General features: G+C 50.5%; 1 protein-coding gene across 1 annotated transcript in view; it reads left to right on the forward strand.

Annotated features, from left to right (window-relative positions):
* CDK18 (cyclin dependent kinase 18) overlaps positions 1-17,654 on the forward strand; it is a 272,296-nt gene that overhangs the window by 248,835 nt on the left and 5,807 nt on the right. The window contains exons 14-15 of the mRNA XM_089686361.1: positions 16,664-16,754; positions 16,876-16,953. Of these exons, the coding sequence (XP_089542487.1) occupies positions 16,664-16,754; positions 16,876-16,953 (169 nt within the window). The remainder of the gene's footprint in view (positions 1-16,663; positions 16,755-16,875; positions 16,954-17,654) is intronic.

A 17,654-nucleotide genomic window follows, 5' to 3' on the forward strand; every position in this document is an offset into this window, starting at 1 on the left:
ATTTTGTTTGGGTGCAGCATTGCATGACCAGTTGAATTATCAGTTGAATTAGTGCAGCGCCGAGTAGCAAAAAGAGGCCTGGTCATTAAGGGGGGTAAATCCTCTGGAGGTCAAGTGGTTAACATAGCGACACAAAATGAGAGGAAATCGAAAATGTTAGCGTGGTCCTTAGAGCAAGAGGTAAGGGAAAATCCTCCAATGAAGACACATCTTTTTATGACTACTCTAAGCTGCAATTCTATTCAATGTACAGCAATTTCCTCTCATTTCCTCTTGCTTCCAAGACATCAAGTGAAGGGAAATTTCCCCAGTGGTACCCAGGCAGCAAAAAATTACCTAAACTGAAAGGTTTGGATTTAGTTGCACTTTTAGGTCTAAGGATCCAGCATTCTCCTTCCAGTCTGCAAAACTGGTCCCACAGCCTTTTCACCCTGTGCTGTGCTGGTCTATCACTGTGCATTGGACGAGAGGACATTGATGAACAGTCCTAGGGGAGTAGAAAAGAGCACCGAATGTCAGGGGAGTGGAGGATTGTTAGGTAAAACCGCTCTTTTACAGCCCTCTATATGTAAATGAGCATTTACCCTTGCATGAACAGCAGTCTAGACATCTAAAATTACACTCATTTACCAGGGCTGGGGATAGAGAATAATTGTCCATCTTTGTTGCATGTACCAAGCTGGAGACATACACAATTACTATCCTACTGATGGGGCAAAGGGAAATTATAATTTCTTTTTTTGTTTGTTTGTTTTTTTAAGTAAGATTTTCCGTTAAGGTAATACTGGGCTGAGAGAAATGTGTAGATTACTGATGACCAGACTAGATGTTTGGCTTTCATGCTAATCCAATAGTTTTAAACACTTTATAAGTCAATAAAAGAATCTAAGTATGTAGATCAGGACTTCATATACTACACACTTGCTGCAGGTCATTGAATCAGAAAATGTTGAAATCAGTAAATAGTATGTGACAGCCAAGATATCAACTTAAACATTTTATTTATCACAGGTTTATGTTACCTTTCCAGTAGCTGTTCAAGTTTTTAATACTTTGCATTAGAATAATTCTGTATAAATGAATTAGCTTTCATCCTGAAATAGTTCTTTGATAGCTGAATACACCATACAAGTAGGCAAGAAAAAACAGATATTTCACAGTGCTATGTTTTGGCAATTTAAAGGAAACTATGGGGTTGATTTACTAAGGCAAATAAGATGTTTACTTTGAAAGAGAGTTTTCACTTTGCACACTAATTTGCTCTGATAATTCACTTCGTAACGAATAACCTAATTACATGCAAGGAACATATAAAAAAATAAAATTTTCTTTGCACATGATTGGGAGATGAAAGTCAGCAGAGTGTGACCTTATTAAGTAAGCTAAGTGAAAATTCTCCTGCAAAGGGAACATACCTTTTTGCCTTTAGAAAATCAACCTCATTGTATATATAAAATAAATATATATAATAATATAATTAGAGATGAGCGAAGAAATGAAAAATTCGATTCGACTGATTCGGCGAATTCGTGGACAATATTCGATTCGAGTCGAATAAATTCGCTGTGAATTTAACTTAAAAAAGGGTGTTTCTAGGCTTCAGAGAGACTTAATATTAGTGCAGAACACTGTACCTTTAATTTAAATGCCCTTGGAGTCTGCTGGGGAAGAGAAATAATACTGTCAGTCAGTATGACATGCAGATGAGTGCCGTCGATCTTAGAATCACCGCACACTTCACTCATTTGGGCAGTCACGGGGCCAAAACCAGAGTGTGGAGCCACAGTGTGGCGGTGGAGGCAGCAGCAATGGGAGGCCATACAGCACCCTATGACAAAAATGGAAACCACCAGCAGTGTGAGGAGACCTGAAAGTGGCACATGGCAGAGTGTGGCGATAGAGACAGCAGCAATGGGAGGCCGTACAGGGACCCATGACACACTCTGGACCTGGCAGCAGCATGAGGAGGCGGTACAGGGGCCCATGACAGATTACGGGCCTGGCAGCAGCATGAGGAGTCGGTACAGGGGCCCATGGCAGATTACGGGCCTGGCAGCAGCAATGGGAGGCCGTACAGGGACCCATGACACACTCTGGACCTGGCAGCAGCATGGGGAGGCGGTACAGGGGCCCATGACAGATTACGGGCCTGGCAGCAGCATGAGGAGTCGGTACGGGGGCCCATGACACACTCTGGACCTGGCAGCAGCATGAGGAGGCGGTACAGGGGCGCATGACAGATTACGAGCCTGGCAGCAGCAACTTGGACAGGAGGACGTTCAGCTTCTGCACCGTCGGGTGCGTGCTCGCAAACTGTTGTCTCTTGGAAACGGATTCCAAGAAAGACTGCTGACGGAATCCGTGAAGAGGAGTAGCAGGAGAAGGAGCATCTGAACGAGCGGAATATGCCAACAAGCGACAACAGTGGCCCATGACAGATTACGGGCCTGGCAGCAGCATGAGGAGTCGGTACGGGGGCCCATGGCAGATTACGGGCCTGGCAGCAGCTATGGGAGGCCCGTAATCTGCCAGCACCCTATGACAAAAAATGGAACCCACCAGCAGTGTGAGGAGACCTGAAAGTGGCACATGGCAGAGTGTGGCGATGGAGACAGCAGCAATGGGAGGCCGTACAGGGACCCATGAGAGACTCTGGACCTGGCAGCAGCATGAGGAGGCGGTATAGGGGCCCATGGCAGATTAGGGGCCTGGCAGCAGCTATGGGAGGCCCGTAATCTGCCAGCACCCTATGACAAAAAATGGAACACACCAGCAGTGTGAGGAGACCTGAAAGTGGCACATGGCAGAGTGTGGCGATGGAGGCAGCAGCAATGGGAGGCCGTACAGGGACCCATGAGAGACTCTGGACTTGGCAGCAGCATGAGGAGGCGGTATAGGGGCCTATGGCAGATTAGGGGCCTGGCAGCAGCTATGGGAGGCCCGTAATCTGCCAGCACCCTATGACAAAAAATGGAACACACCAGCAGTGTGAGGAGACCTGAAAGTGGCACATGTTTGGGGCATGATTCATGGCGGATTTAGTCAGTTGTGTCAGGAACTGGTGGTTTGAAATCCAGACTAATCCACGCCTGATTCATTTTCACAAACGTGAGTCTCTCCACACTTTGGGTGGACAGTCGTGTCCTCCGCGGAGTTGCAATACCTCCTGCCGCACTAAACACGCGCTCCGATGCCACGCTACTGGCCGGGCATGACAGCCTTTCAAGGGCAAATTCAGCTAGTTGGGGCCAAAGGTCAAGTTTCGTTGCCCAGTAGTCAAGGGGATTGTCTACCTCGGTTGGCAGGGTGCTGTCCAAGTAGGCCTAAGCCTGTTGTTTGAGGTCCTGCTCCAGGTCCACCTGATGCTGCTGCTGCTGCTGCGGCTGGTTAGTAGTTTCCTCACTGCGCTGGTGAAGAAAGCTACTCATCATCGACTGCAGACTGAGGCAGCCGCTGCTGGTGGAGCTGCCACTGCTCCTACCACCCCACCCCTCCCCTGCTGCCATGGCAGCGGAACACGAGCGCACAGGGCCCACAGTGTCTGAGGATGGACGTTGGCGCAGACAGGCAGAGACCAGCTGACTACATAGGTGTTTTTTATAGTACGTTATTTTGGCCTCCCTCTCAGCAGGTGTGAAAAAGGCCACCATTTTTGAACGGTAGCGAGGGTCCAACAAGGTGGACAGCCAAAAGTCATCCCTCTGTCTGATGGTTATTATTCGGCTGTCGCTACGCAAGCAACCGAGCATGCTATGGGCCATTTGTGCCAAGGAATGCGAGGGACTCCCTGCCTCCATCTCCACAGCATACTGCCACGGTGCGTCTAGGTCCTCTGTCTCCTCTTCCTCCTCCTCTACCAGATGCTCCTGCTCCTCCACTCCTGTCCGCTGAGTGGAAAAACCACCCATTTCACTCAATAATTCCTGAGCACCAATGTCCTCCTCTACCTCCTCCTCTTCTTCCAGTCCTGCCCCCACAGGGGCCATGTGGCGTTGAGATCTGTGCGCCACGTCTACCGCACCCTGACCAGCCATTGTTAACAGCATTTGTTCCAGGACGTGCAACAGAGGAATGACGTCGTTCATCCCATAGTCCTGCCGACTCACGAATAGCGTGGCCTCCTCAAAGGGCCTGAGCAAGCGCAGGTGTCACGCATGAGCTGCCAATGGCTGACATCTAAGTTACACAGGGAGTACCTTTATCTGCTTTTAACATCAGGAAATCTGTGATGGCCTTTTGCTGTTCGTAAAGGCGGTCTAACATATGTAGGGTTGAATTCCACCTTGTTGCAACGTCACAGCATGAGGAGTCGGTATAGGGGCGCATGGCAGATTAGGGGCCTGGCAGCAGTTATGGGAGGCCCATAATCTGCCAGCACCCTATGACAAAAAATGGAACACACCAGCAGTGTGAGGAGACCTGAAAGTGGCACATGGCAGAGTGTGGCGATGGAGACAGCAGCAATGGGAGGCCGTACAGGGACCATGACAGACTCTGGACTTGGCAGCAGCATGAGGAGGCGGTATATAGGGGCCCATGGCAGATTAGGGGCCTGGCAGCAGCTATGTGAGGCCCGTAATCTGCCTGCACCCTATGTCAAAAAATTTAACACACCAGCAGTGTGAAGAGACCTGAAAGTGGCACATGGCAGCAGAGTGTGGCGATGGAGACAGCAGCAATGGGAGGCCGTACAGGGACCCATGAGAGACTCTGGACTTGGCAGCAGCATGAGGAGGCGGTATATAGGGGCCCATGGCAGATTAGGGGCCTGGCAGCAGCTATGTGAGGCCCGTAATCTGCCTGCACCCTATGTCAAAAAATTAAACACACCAGCAGTGTGAAGAGACCTGAAAGTGGCACATGGCAGCAGAGTGTGGCGATGGAGACAGCAGCAATGGGAGGCCGTACAGGGACCATGACAGACTCTGGACTTGGCAGCAGCATGAGGAGGCGGTATATAGGGGCCCATGGCAGATTAGGGGCCTGGCAGCAGCTATGTGAGGCCCGTAATCTGCCTGCACCCTATGTCAAAAAATTTAACACACCAGCAGTGTGAAGAGACCTGAAAGTGGCACATGGCAGCAGAGTGTGGCGATGGAGACAGCAGCAATGGGAGGCCGTACAGGGACCCATGAGAGACTCTAGACTTGGCAGCAGCATGAGGAGGCGGTATATAGGGGCCCATGGCAGATTAGGGGCCTGGCAGCAGCTATGTGAGGCCCGTAATCTGCCTGCACCCTATGTCAAAAAATTTAACACACCAGCAGTGTGAAGAGACCTGAAAGTGGCACATGGCAGCAGAGTGTGGCGATGGAGACAGCAGCAATGGGAGGCCGTACAGGGACCCATGAGAGACTCTGGACTTGGCAGCAGCATGAGGAGGCGGTATATAGGGGCCCATGGCAGATTAGGGGCCTGGCAGCAGCTATGTGAGGCCCGTAATCTGCCTGCACCCTATGTCAAAAAATTTAACACACCAGCAGTGTGAAGAGACCTGAAAGTGGCACATGGCAGCAGAGTGTGGCGATGGAGACAGCAGCAATGGGAGGCCGTACAGGGACCATGACAGACTCTGGACTTGGCAGCAGCATGAGGAGGCGGTATATAGGGGCCCATGGCAGATTAGGGGCCTGGCAGCAGCTATGTGAGGCCCGTAATCTGCCTGCACCCTATGTCAAAAAATTTAACACACCAGCAGTGTGAAGAGACCTGAAAGTGGCACATGGCAGCAGAGTGTGGCGATGGAGACAGCAGCAATGGGAGGCCGTACAGGGACCCATGACAGACTCTGGACTTGGCAGCAGCATGAGGAGGCGGTATATAGGGGCCCATGGCAGATTAGGGGCCTGGCAGCAGCTATGGGAGGCCCGTAATCTGCCAGCACCCTATGTCAAAAAATTCTACACACCAGCAGTGTGTGAGGAGACCTGAAAGTGGCACATGGCAGAGTGTGGCGATGGAGACAGCAGCAATGGGAGGCCGTACAGGGACCCATGACAGACTCTGGACTTGGCAGCAGCATGAGGAGGCGGTATATAGGGGCCCATGGCAGATTAGGGGCCTGGCAGCAGCTATGTGAGGCCCGTAATCTGCCAGCACCCTATGTCAAAAAATTCAACACACCAGCAGTGTGTGAGGAGACCTGAAAGTGGCACATGGCAGAGTGTGGCGATGGAGAAAGCAGCAATGGGAGGCCGTACAGGGACCCATGAGAGACTCTGGACCTGGCAGCAGCATGAGGAGGCGGTATATAGGGGCCTATGGCAGATTAGGGGCCTGGCAGCAGCTATGTGAGGCCCGTAATCTGCCTGCACCCTATGTCAAAAAATTAAACACACCAGCAGTGTGAAGAGACCTGAAAGTGGCACATGGCAGCAGAGTGTGGCGATGGAGACAGCAGCAATGGGAGGCCGTACAGGGACCCATGACAGACTCTGGACTTGGCAGCAGCATGAGGAGGCGGTATATAGGGGCCCATGGCAGATTAGGGGCCTGGCAGCAGCTATGGGAGGCCCGTAATCTGCCAGCACCCTATGTCAAAAAATTCTACACACCAGCAGTGTGTGAGGAGACCTGAAAGTGGCACATGGCAGAGTGTGGCGATGGAGACAGCAGCAATGGGAGGCCGTACAGGGACCCATGACAGACTCTGGACTTGGCAGCAGCATGAGGAGGCGGTATATAGGGGCCCATGGCAGATTAGGGGCCTGGCAGCAGCTATGTGAGGCCCGTAATCTGCCAGCACCCTATGTCAAAAAATTCAACACACCAGCAGTGTGTGAGGAGACCTGAAAGTGGCACATGGCAGAGTGTGGCGATGGAGAAAGCAGCAATGGGAGGCCGTACAGGGACCCATGAGAGACTCTGGACCTGGCAGCAGCATGAGGAGGCGGTATATAGGGGCCTATGGCAGATTAGGGGCCTGGCAGCAGCTATGTGAGGCCCGTAATCTGCCTGCACCCTATGTCAAAAAATTAAACACACCAGCAGTGTGAAGAGACCTGAAAGTGGCACATGGCAGAGTGTGGCGATGGAGACAGCAGCAATGGGAGGCCGTACAGGGACCATGACAGACTCTGGACTTGGCAGCAGCATGAGGAGGCGGTATATAGGGGCCCATGGCAGATTAGGGGCCTGGCAGCAGCTATGTGAGGCCCGTAATCTGCCTGCACCCTATGTCAAAAAATTTAACACACCAGCAGTGTGAAGAGACCTGAAAGTGGCACATGGCAGCAGAGTGTGGCGATGGAGACAGCAGCAATGGGAGGCCGTACAGGGACCCATGAGAGACTCTGGACTTGGCAGCAGCATGAGGAGGCGGTATATAGGGGCCCATGGCAGATTAGGGGCCTGGCAGCAGCTATGTGAGGCCCGTAATCTGCCTGCACCCTATGTCAAAAAATTTAACACACCAGCAGTGTGAAGAGACCTGAAAGTGGCACATGGCAGCAGAGTGTGGCGATGGAGACAGCAGCAATGGGAGGCCGTACAGGGACCCATGACAGACTCTGGACTTGGCAGCAGCATGAGGAGGCGGTATATAGGGGCCCATGGCAGATTAGGGGCCTGGCAGCAGCTATGGGAGGCCCGTAATCTGCCAGCACCCTATGTCAAAAAATTCTACACACCAGCAGTGTGTGAGGAGACCTGAAAGTGGCACATGGCAGAGTGTGGCGATGGAGACAGCAGCAATGGGAGGCCGTACAGGGACCCATGACAGACTCTGGACTTGGCAGCAGCATGAGGAGGCGGTATATAGGGGCCCATGGCAGATTAGGGGCCTGGCAGCAGCTATGTGAGGCCCGTAATCTGCCAGCACCCTATGTCAAAAAATTCAACACACCAGCAGTGTGTGAGGAGACCTGAAAGTGGCACATGGCAGAGTGTGGCGATGGAGAAAGCAGCAATGGGAGGCCGTACAGGGACCCATGAGAGACTCTGGACCTGGCAGCAGCATGAGGAGGCGGTATATAGGGGCCTATGGCAGATTAGGGGCCTGGCAGCAGCTATGTGAGGCCCGTAATCTGCCTGCACCCTATGTCAAAAAATTAAACACACCAGCAGTGTGAAGAGACCTGAAAGTGGCACATGGCAGAGTGTGGCGATGGAGACAGCAGCAATGGGAGGCCGTACAGGGACCATGACAGACTCTGGACTTGGCAGCAGCATGAGGAGGCGGTATATAGGGGCCCATGGCAGATTAGGGGCCTGGCAGCAGCTATGTGAGGCCCGTAATCTGCCTGCACCCTATGTCAAAAAATTTAACACACCAGCAGTGTGAAGAGACCTGAAAGTGGCACATGGCAGCAGAGTGTGGCGATGGAGACAGCAGCAATGGGAGGCCGTACAGGGACCCATGAGAGACTCTGGACTTGGCAGCAGCATGAGGAGGCGGTATATAGGGGCCCATGGCAGATTAGGGGCCTGGCAGCAGCTATGTGAGGCCCGTAATCTGCCTGCACCCTATGTCAAAAAATTTAACACACCAGCAGTGTGAAGAGACCTGAAAGTGGCACATGGCAGCAGAGTGTGGCGATGGAGACAGCAGCAATGGGAGGCCGTACAGGGACCCATGAGAGACTCTGGACTTGGCAGCAGCATGAGGAGGCGGTATATAGGGGCCCATGGCAGATTAGGGGCCTGGCAGCAGCTATGTGAGGCCCGTAATCTGCCTGCACCCTATGTCAAAAAATTTAACACACCAGCAGTGTGAAGAGACCTGAAAGTGGCACATGGCAGCAGAGTGTGGCGATGGAGACAGCAGCAATGGGAGGCCGTACAGGGACCCATGAGAGACTCTGGACTTGGCAGCAGCATGAGGAGGCGGTATATAGGGGCCCATGGCAGATTAGGGGCCTGGCAGCAGCTATGTGAGGCCCGTAATCTGCCTGCACCCTATGTCAAAAAATTAAACACACCAGCAGTGTGAAGAGACCTGAAAGTGGCACATGGCAGCAGAGTGTGGCGATGGAGACAGCAGCAATGGGAGGCCGTACAGGGACCATGACAGACTCTGGACTTGGCAGCAGCATGAGGAGGCGGTATATAGGGGCCCATGGCAGATTAGGGGCCTGGCAGCAGCTATGTGAGGCCCGTAATCTGCCTGCACCCTATGTCAAAAAATTTAACACACCAGCAGTGTGAAGAGACCTGAAAGTGGCACATGGCAGCAGAGTGTGGCGATGGAGACAGCAGCAATGGGAGGCCGTACAGGGACCCATGAGAGACTCTGGACTTGGCAGCAGCATGAGGAGGCGGTATATAGGGGCCCATGGCAGATTAGGGGCCTGGCAGCAGCTATAGGAGGCCCGTAATCTGCCAGCACCCTATGTCAAAAAATTCAACACACCAGCAGTGTGAGGAGACCTGAAAGTGGCACATGGCAGCAGAGTGTGGCGATGGAGACAGCAGCAATGGGAGGCCGTACAGGGACCCATGAGAGACTCTGGACCTGGCAGCAGCAGGAGGAGGTGGTATATAGGGGCCTATGGCAGATTAGGGGCCTGGCAGCAGCTATAGGAGGCCCGTAATCTGCCAGCACCCTATGTCAAAAAATTCAACACACCAGCAGTGTGAGGAGACCTGAAAGTGGCACATGTTTGAGGCATGATTCATGGCGGATTTAGTCAGTTGTGTCAGGAACTGGTGGTTTGAAATCCAGACTAATCCACGCCTGATTCATTTTCACAAACGTGAGTCTCTCCACACTTTGGGTGGACAGTCGTGTCCTCCGCGGAGTTACAATACCTCCTGCCGCACTAAACACGCGCTCCGATGCCACGCTACTGGCCGGGCATGACAGCCTTTCAAGGGCAAATTCAGCTAGTTGGGGCCAAAGGTCAAGTTTCGTTGCCCAGTAGTCAAGGGGATTGTCTACCTCGGTTGGCAGGGTGCTGTCCAAGTAGGCCCAAGCCTGTTGTTTGAGCTCCTGCTCCAGGTCCACCTGATGCTGCTGCTGCTGCTGCGGCTGGTTAGTAGTTTCCTCACTGCGCTGGTGAAGAAAGCTACTCATCATCGACTGCAGACTGAGGCAGCCGCTGCTGGTGGAGCTGCCACTGCTCCTACCACCCCACCCCTCCCCTGCTGCCATGCCAGCGGAACGCGAGCGCACAGGGCCCACAGTGTCTGAGGATGGACGATGGCGCACAAAGGCAGAGACCAACTGACTACATAGGTGGTTTTTATAGTACGTAATTTTGGCCTCCCTCTCAGCAGGTGTGAAAAAGGCCACCATTTTGGACCGGTAGCGAGGGTCCAACAAGGTGGACAGCCAAAAGTCATCCCTCTGTCTGATGGTTATTATTCGGCTGTCGCTACGCAAGCAACCGAGCATGCTATGGGCCATTTGTGCCAAGGAATGCGAGGGACTCCCTGCCTCCATCTCCACAGCATACTGCCACGGTGCGTCTGGGTCCTCTGTCTCCTCCTCCTCCTCCTCTACCAGATGCTCCTGCTCCTCCACTCCTGTCCGCTGAGTGGAAAAACCACCCATTTCACTCAATAATTCCTGAGCACAAATGTCCTCCTCTACCTCCTCCTCTTCTTCCTGTCCTGCCCCCACAGGGGTCATGTGGCGTTGAGATCTGTGCGCCACGTCTACCGCACCCTGACCAGCCATTGTTAACAGCATTTGTTCCAGGACGTGCAACAGAGGAATGACGTCGTTCATCCCATAGTCCTGCCGACTCACGAATAGCGTGGCCTCCTCAAAGGGCCTGAGCAAGCGGCAGGTGTCACGCATGAGCTGCCAATGGCTGACATCTAAGTTACACAGGGGAGTACCTTTATCCGCTTGTAACATCAGGAAATCGGTGATGGCCTTTCGCTGCTCGTAAAGGCGGTCTAACATGTGTAGGGTTGAATTCCACCTTGTTGCAACGTCGCAGATCAGGCGATGCTGTGGAATTCCGTTCTGCCGCTGCAGCTCAATGAGGGTGTTCTTTGCGGTGTAGGAATGGCTGAAATGCATGCACAGTTTACGTGACATTTTAAGGATGTCTTGCAGTGGGATGGTGGATTTTAGGAACCGCTTGACAACCAGATTGAACACGTGAGCCATGCATGGCGCATGGCACAACCTTCCTTGACGCAGAGCAGACACCATGTTCTTTCCGTTGTCAGTCAACATGGTTCCGATTTTTAGTTTGCGCGGAGACAGCCATCTGTCGATTTCTCTGTTCATTACACTCAGCAGTTCCTCCCCTGTGTGACTACGTTCGCCAAGGCATACCAGGTGCAGCACAGCGTGACACCGTTGCGCCCTGCACATGTGATATGCCGGTCGGGTAATGGGACTTGGCACGGGGGTGGCGGCTGAGGACACGGCGGAAAAAGAGGTGGTAGAGGCGGACATGCTTGCTGGACCAAGGACGTGCAAACGTGGAGGCAAAAGCGTCGTGACCTGTCCAAGTTGCTGGTGCGGCTGTGCCGGCACCACGTTCACCCAGTGGGCCGTAAATGACATGTACTGTCCCTGACCGTAGTTACAGCTCCACACGTCGGCGCTGCCGTGCACTTTGGCAGAGACCGACATGCTCAAAGACTGGCCCACCATCTCTTCTACATGTGAATGCAGGGCTGGCACTGCCTTTTGGGCAAAGAAATGACGGCTTGGCACTCTCCACCGCGGCGCGGCACAAGCCATCATTTCTCGGAAAGGTGCTGAGTCCACCAGTTGGAAAGGGAGGGACTGCAGCACCAGCAACTTGGACAGGAGGACGTTCAGCTTTTGCACCGTCGGGTGCGTGCTCGCAAACTGTTGTCTCTTGGATACGGATTCCAAGAAAGACTGTTGACGGAATCCGAGAAGAGGAGTAGCAGGAGAAGGAGCATCTGAACGAGCGGAAGATGCCAATGAGCGACAACTCCCCTCAGCAGAGGTGTTGGAGCCTTGACTGGCTGATAGAGGGCGATTGACGACGTCGGGTGACGGAGCAAGTAACGGAGCGGGTGATGGAGCGGGGGCTGGGGCAGGCAGAACCGCCGTATGTTTATCACGGTTTTCCCAGGCCACCGAATGGTGACGCTGCATATGCTGACGCAACGCTGTAGTCCCAACATGGGCCCCCTGGCCACGCTTGCATTTCTGGCCACATAGTCGACATACGGCTACGTTTACTTCCTCGGGCGGCTTGAGGAAAAATTGCCACACCACCGAGTAGGAAACTTTGCCCCCGCTACTCTTCACTGGCTGACTGCTACTTCCTCCGTGCGCACCGGCACCACTACTGGCCGTGGTGGTAGGCTGCAGTGGAGCTGGTGCTCTACTCCGTGGACGTTTGGCTCCACTGACACTGATGCGACCCTGCTGCTGTCTCCTGGGCAACCCACCGACTGTTTTGCTCGCTGCCAAGCTGCCACCCTCTTCTCCTGATGATGCGGAAGAAATTGCCTGATGACGACGAGGCTGCCAAGTGCGATCAACCTCCTCATCATCAAGTAGGGTCTCCGCCTCACTACTAGCCCCCTCGGCTGCGTCTGGGTCAGGAGACAGACCTGTCTCTAGACCGGCTACCGAGCCACTCTCCTCGCCAGTACTTGTTCGCTTGGCTGCTGAAAAGGCCGATGTCTCCCCCCGTTCCTGACCGCCCTCTGTTAGCTCTTCCTCACTGTACAGTGGGGCTGAGCCCACAGCATGCGATACTTCGCTTGGTGAGGGAACAGCAAAGGACAGGGGCAGGTAGAGGACACGTGATTTCAGTGGGCTTGGTCCCGGGCCATGCCAACTAACGGTTGTGTCTGACGTACCCACCGACCGTTGGCTGTAGGTGTCAGAGGTGACCTGGGAAGAGGAAGACGACCGAGCCAACCAATCAATGACGGCAGGGTTGTCGGTGGAGACACGACCGCTGGATGACACCGGGAGCACTGGCCTCTGGCTGCGAATACTGCTGCCTCGACCCCTTCCTCTGCTGCCACGTCTGCTCGCTCCTAAAACATTGCCTCCTCTGCCACTCCTCTGCATGTTGTCTGACATACTATTTAATTCAACGATTAGGTGTCCCTGAGTAACAATTCTCTGGCACTCAGTAACAATTCTGTCTGTCCCTGAGTATGAATTCTGTGGCCCTGAGTAACAATTCTGTGTCTGTGCGAGTAACAATTCTGTGTCTGTGCGAGTAACAATTCTGTGTCTGTGCAAGTAACAATTTTGTGTCTGTGCGAGTAACAATTCTCTGGCACTCAGTAACAATTCTGTCTGTCCCTGAGTAACAATTCTCTGGCACTCAGTAACAATTCTGTCTGTCCCTGAGTAACAATTCTCTGGCACTCAGTAACAATTCTGTCTGTCCCTGAGTAACAATTCTCTGGCACTCAGTAACAATTCTGTCTGTCCCTGAGTAACAATTCTCTGGCGCTCAGTAACAATTCTGTCTGTCCCTGAGTATGAATTCTGCGGCCCTGAGTAACAATTCTGTGTCTGTGCGAGTAACAATTCTGTGTCTGTGCAAGTAACAATTTTGTGTCTGTGCGAGTAACAATTCTCTGGCACTCAGTAACAATTCTGTCTGTCCCTGAGTAACAATTCTCTGGCACTCAGTAACAATTCTGTCTGTCCCTGAGTAACAATTCTCTGGCACTCAGTAACAATTCTGTCTGTCCCTGAGTATGAATTCTGTGGCCCTGAGTAACAATTCTGTGTCTGCGCGAGTAACAATTCTGTGTCTGTGCAAGTAACAATTTTGTGTCTGTGCGAGTAACAATTCTCTGGCACTCAGTAACAATTCTGTCTGTCCCTGAGTAACAATTCTCTGGCACTCAGTAACAATTCTGTCTGTCCCTGAGTAACAATTCTCTGGCACTCAGTAACAATTCTGTCTGTCCCTGAGTATGAATTCTGTGGCCCTGAGTAACAATTCTGTGTCTGTGCGAGTAACAATTCTGTGTCTGTGCAAGTAACAATTTTGTGTCTGTGCGAGTAACAATTCTCTGGCACTCAGTAACAATTCTGTCTGTCCCTGAGTAACAATTCTCTGGCACTCAGTAACAATTCTGTCTGTCCCTGAGTAACAATTCTCTGGCACTCAGTAACAATTCTGTCTGTCCCTGAGTATGAATTCTGTGGCCCTGAGTAACAATTCTGTGTCTGTGCGAGTAACAATTCTGTGTCTGTGCAAGTAACAATTTTGTGTCTGTGCGAGTAACAATTCTCTGGCACTCAGTAACAATTCTGTCTGTCCCTGAGTAACAATTCTCTGGCACTCAGTAACAATTCTGTCTGTCCCTGAGTAACAATTCTCTGGCACTCAGTAACAATTCTGTCTGTCCCTGAGTAACAATTCTCTGGCACTCAGTAACAATTCTGTCTGTCCCTGAGTAACAATTCTCTGGCGCTCAGTAACAATTCTGTCTGTCCCTGAGTATGAATTCTGTGGCCCTGAGTAACAATTCTGTGTCTGTGCGAGTAACAATTCTGTGTCTGTGCAAGTAACAATTTTGTGTCTGTGCGAGTAACAATTCTCTGGCACTCAGTAACAATTCTGTCTGTCCCTGAGTAACAATTCTCTGGCACTCAGTAACAATTCTGTCTGTCCCTGAGTAACAATTCTCTGGCACTCAGTAACAATTCTGTCTGTCCCTGAGTAACAATTCTCTGGCACTCAGTAACAATTCTGTCTGTCCCTGAGTAACAATTCTCTGGCGCTCAGTAACAATTCTGTCTGTCCCTGAGTATGAATTCTGTGGCCCTGAGTAACAATTCTGTGTCTGTGCGAGTAACAATTCTGTGTCTGTGCAAGTAACAATTTTGTGTCTGTGCGAGTAACAATTCTCTGGCACTCAGTAACAATTCTGTCTGTCCCTGAGTAACAATTCTCTGGCACTCAGTAACAATTCTGTCTGTCCCTGAGTAACAATTCTCTGGCACTCAGTAACAATTCTGTCTGTCCCTGAGTAACAATTCTCTGGCACTCAGTAACAATTCTGTCTGTCCCTGAGTAACAATTCTCTGGCGCTCAGTAACAATTCTGTCTGTCCCTGAGTATGAATTCTGTGGCCCTGAGTAACAATTCTGTGTCTGTGCGAGTAACAATTCTGTGTCTGTGCAAGTAACAATTTTGTGTCTGTGCGAGTAACAATTCTCTGGCACTCAGTAACAATTCTGTCTGTCCCTGAGTAACAATTCTCTGGCACTCAGTAACAATTCTGTCTGTCCCTGAGTAACAATTCTCTGGCACTCAGTAACAATTCTGTCTGTCCCTGAGTAACAATTCTCTGGCACTCAGTAACAATTCTGTCTGTCCCTGAGTAACAATTCTCTGGCGCTCAGTAACAATTCTGTCTGTCCCTGAGTATGAATTCTGTGGCCCTGAGTAACAATTCTGTGTCTGTGCGAGTAACAATTCTGTGTCTGTGCAAGTAACAATTTTGTGTCTGTGCGAGTAACAATTCTCTGGCACTCAGTAACAATTCTGTCTGTCCCTGAGTAACAATTCTCTGGCACTCAGTAACAATTCTGTCTGTCCCTGAGTAACAATTCTCTGGCACTCAGTAACAATTCTGTCTGTCCCTGAGTATGAATTCTGTGGCCCTGAGTAACAATTCTGTGTCTGCGCGAGTAACAATTCTGTGTCTGTGCAAGTAACAATTTTGTGTCTGTGCGAGTAACAATTCTCTGGCACTCAGTAACAATTCTGTCTGTCCCTGAGTAACAATTCTCTGGCACTCAGTAACAATTCTGTCTGTCCCTGAGTAACAATTCTCTGGCACTCAGTAACAATTCTGTCTGTCCCTGAGTAACAATTCTCTGGCACTCAGTAACAATTCTGTCTGTCCCTGAGTAACAATTCTCTGGCACTCAGTAACAATTCTGTCTGTCCCTGAGTAACAATTCTCTGGCACTCAGTAACAATTCTGTCTGTCCCTGAGTAACAATTCTGTCTGTCCCTGAGAATGAATTCTGTGGCCCTGAGTAAGAATTCTCTGGCACTCAGTAACAATTCTGTCTGTCCCTGAGTAACAATTCTCTGGCACTCAGTAACAATTCTGTCTGTCCCTGAGTAAAAATTCTGTGGCCCTAATAACGTTTCTGTGGCCCTAAGTAACAATTCTCTGGCACTGAGTAACAATTCTGTCTGTCCCTGAGTATGAATTCTGTGGCCCTAACTAGCGTTTCTTTGTCCCTAAATAACGATTCTGTGGCCCTCATTAACAAGTCTGTGTCCCTGAGTAATGGTTCTCTGTCCCTAAGTAACTTCTCTCTGTCCCCAATTCTCGTTTCTGTGGCCCTAACTCTGTCCCTGTCCCTAGTACAGAGCGGTCTGCCTCTGTTCAATGACTGCAGGCAAATGAAGATTTCCAAAATGGCCGCTATATATACCTCGACCATTACACAGTGCTGGCTGGCTGGCTGCTGATTGGCTGATGCGATCACATGTCGTTGAGGAATGCATTATGGGGCAGCGCGCCTTGTCTGCGCGCCTTCCCCGACATCCCCGCTCCATCGCCGCACATGTCAGCCGCCATTTTCGGAAAAATTTCGATTCGCGCGTCCGAATTAGGCTGTTTTTCGGATTCGGCACGAATCGAAATTTTTCCGATATTCGACTCGAATTCCACTTCGGATACTTCGATTCGCTCATCTCTAAATATAATATATAAAATCAAACTATCTCACTGCTAGGCATTCCTTGTCTCAACACCTATATATTTTCTCTTCTACCAGTATGAAGACAAGAAAAGGATATCTGCAGATGAAGGTCTAAGGCATCCTTATTTCAAAAGCCTTGGTGAAAGAATACACACCCTGCCAGAGAGTAAGCAATTATATAATCGTTTGCCAGAATATTAGAGAAAAAAATACAAAGTTCATATTGCTTTCTATAGTTTTTATTCTGACCAGACCAAATATTCTTATACTTTGCTGTCTCTGTGTAGATGTCTCAATCTTCACTTTTAAAGAAATCCAGCTTCAGAAAGACCCTGGCTATCGTGGCTCCATCTTCCACCAGACAGGTATCATTTTTTCATTTCCAGTGGATTCATTTTGGTGTTCCTATATACTAATGGGTTAATTCACAGAGCTATTGGAATCATTAGTTAAAGCATATTAAATCCAAAACCAAAAATGTACTGTAGCTTACCAGTACTTAGATGTGGTGGCTGCATTTGTTTTTTTCGGGCTTTTTTCCCTCTGTTTTCACCTGGTGATCTGACCAGTAACACACCTTGTGTATTAGAGTGCCCCTACTTTGGATGAAGGAGCACAAAGGCATGTTTGGACAGCAATATTGTCAGTCTGGGGGCACTTTATAAACCGCTACAGCAACAGTTTTTTTCCCCCTTTGGGGATAAAGGTTTTACATAAATAGATAAATAAATAAATAAATAAAACTGATCATTGCAAGCACACCTGCCAAAGTGGAATGGTTTGTCTCATAGGGATGGCTGCATTCGTTTTATTTTTTAGGCTTTTGTTCCTTTATTTTCACTTGGCGATCTGATCAGTAGTTTGTTGTTTTTCAAAAGAACACGCTCTCCAGCAGATGTATCAGTTACAGGGGTAACTGATACATCTGCAGGAGAGCATGTTCTTTTGAAAAACAACAAACTACTGACCAGATCGCTAGTTGAAAATAAAAGAATAAAAGCCTAAAAAATAAAACTAATGCAGCCATTACATCTAAGAATTGGTTAGCTGCGATATAATACATTTT

Source organism: Staurois parvus, unplaced genomic scaffold, assembly GCF_062004578.1.
Source record: "Staurois parvus isolate SC_StPar_1 unplaced genomic scaffold, SC_StPar_1.0 ptg000395l, whole genome shotgun sequence".
NCBI lineage: Eukaryota > Metazoa > Chordata > Amphibia > Anura > Ranidae > Staurois > Staurois parvus.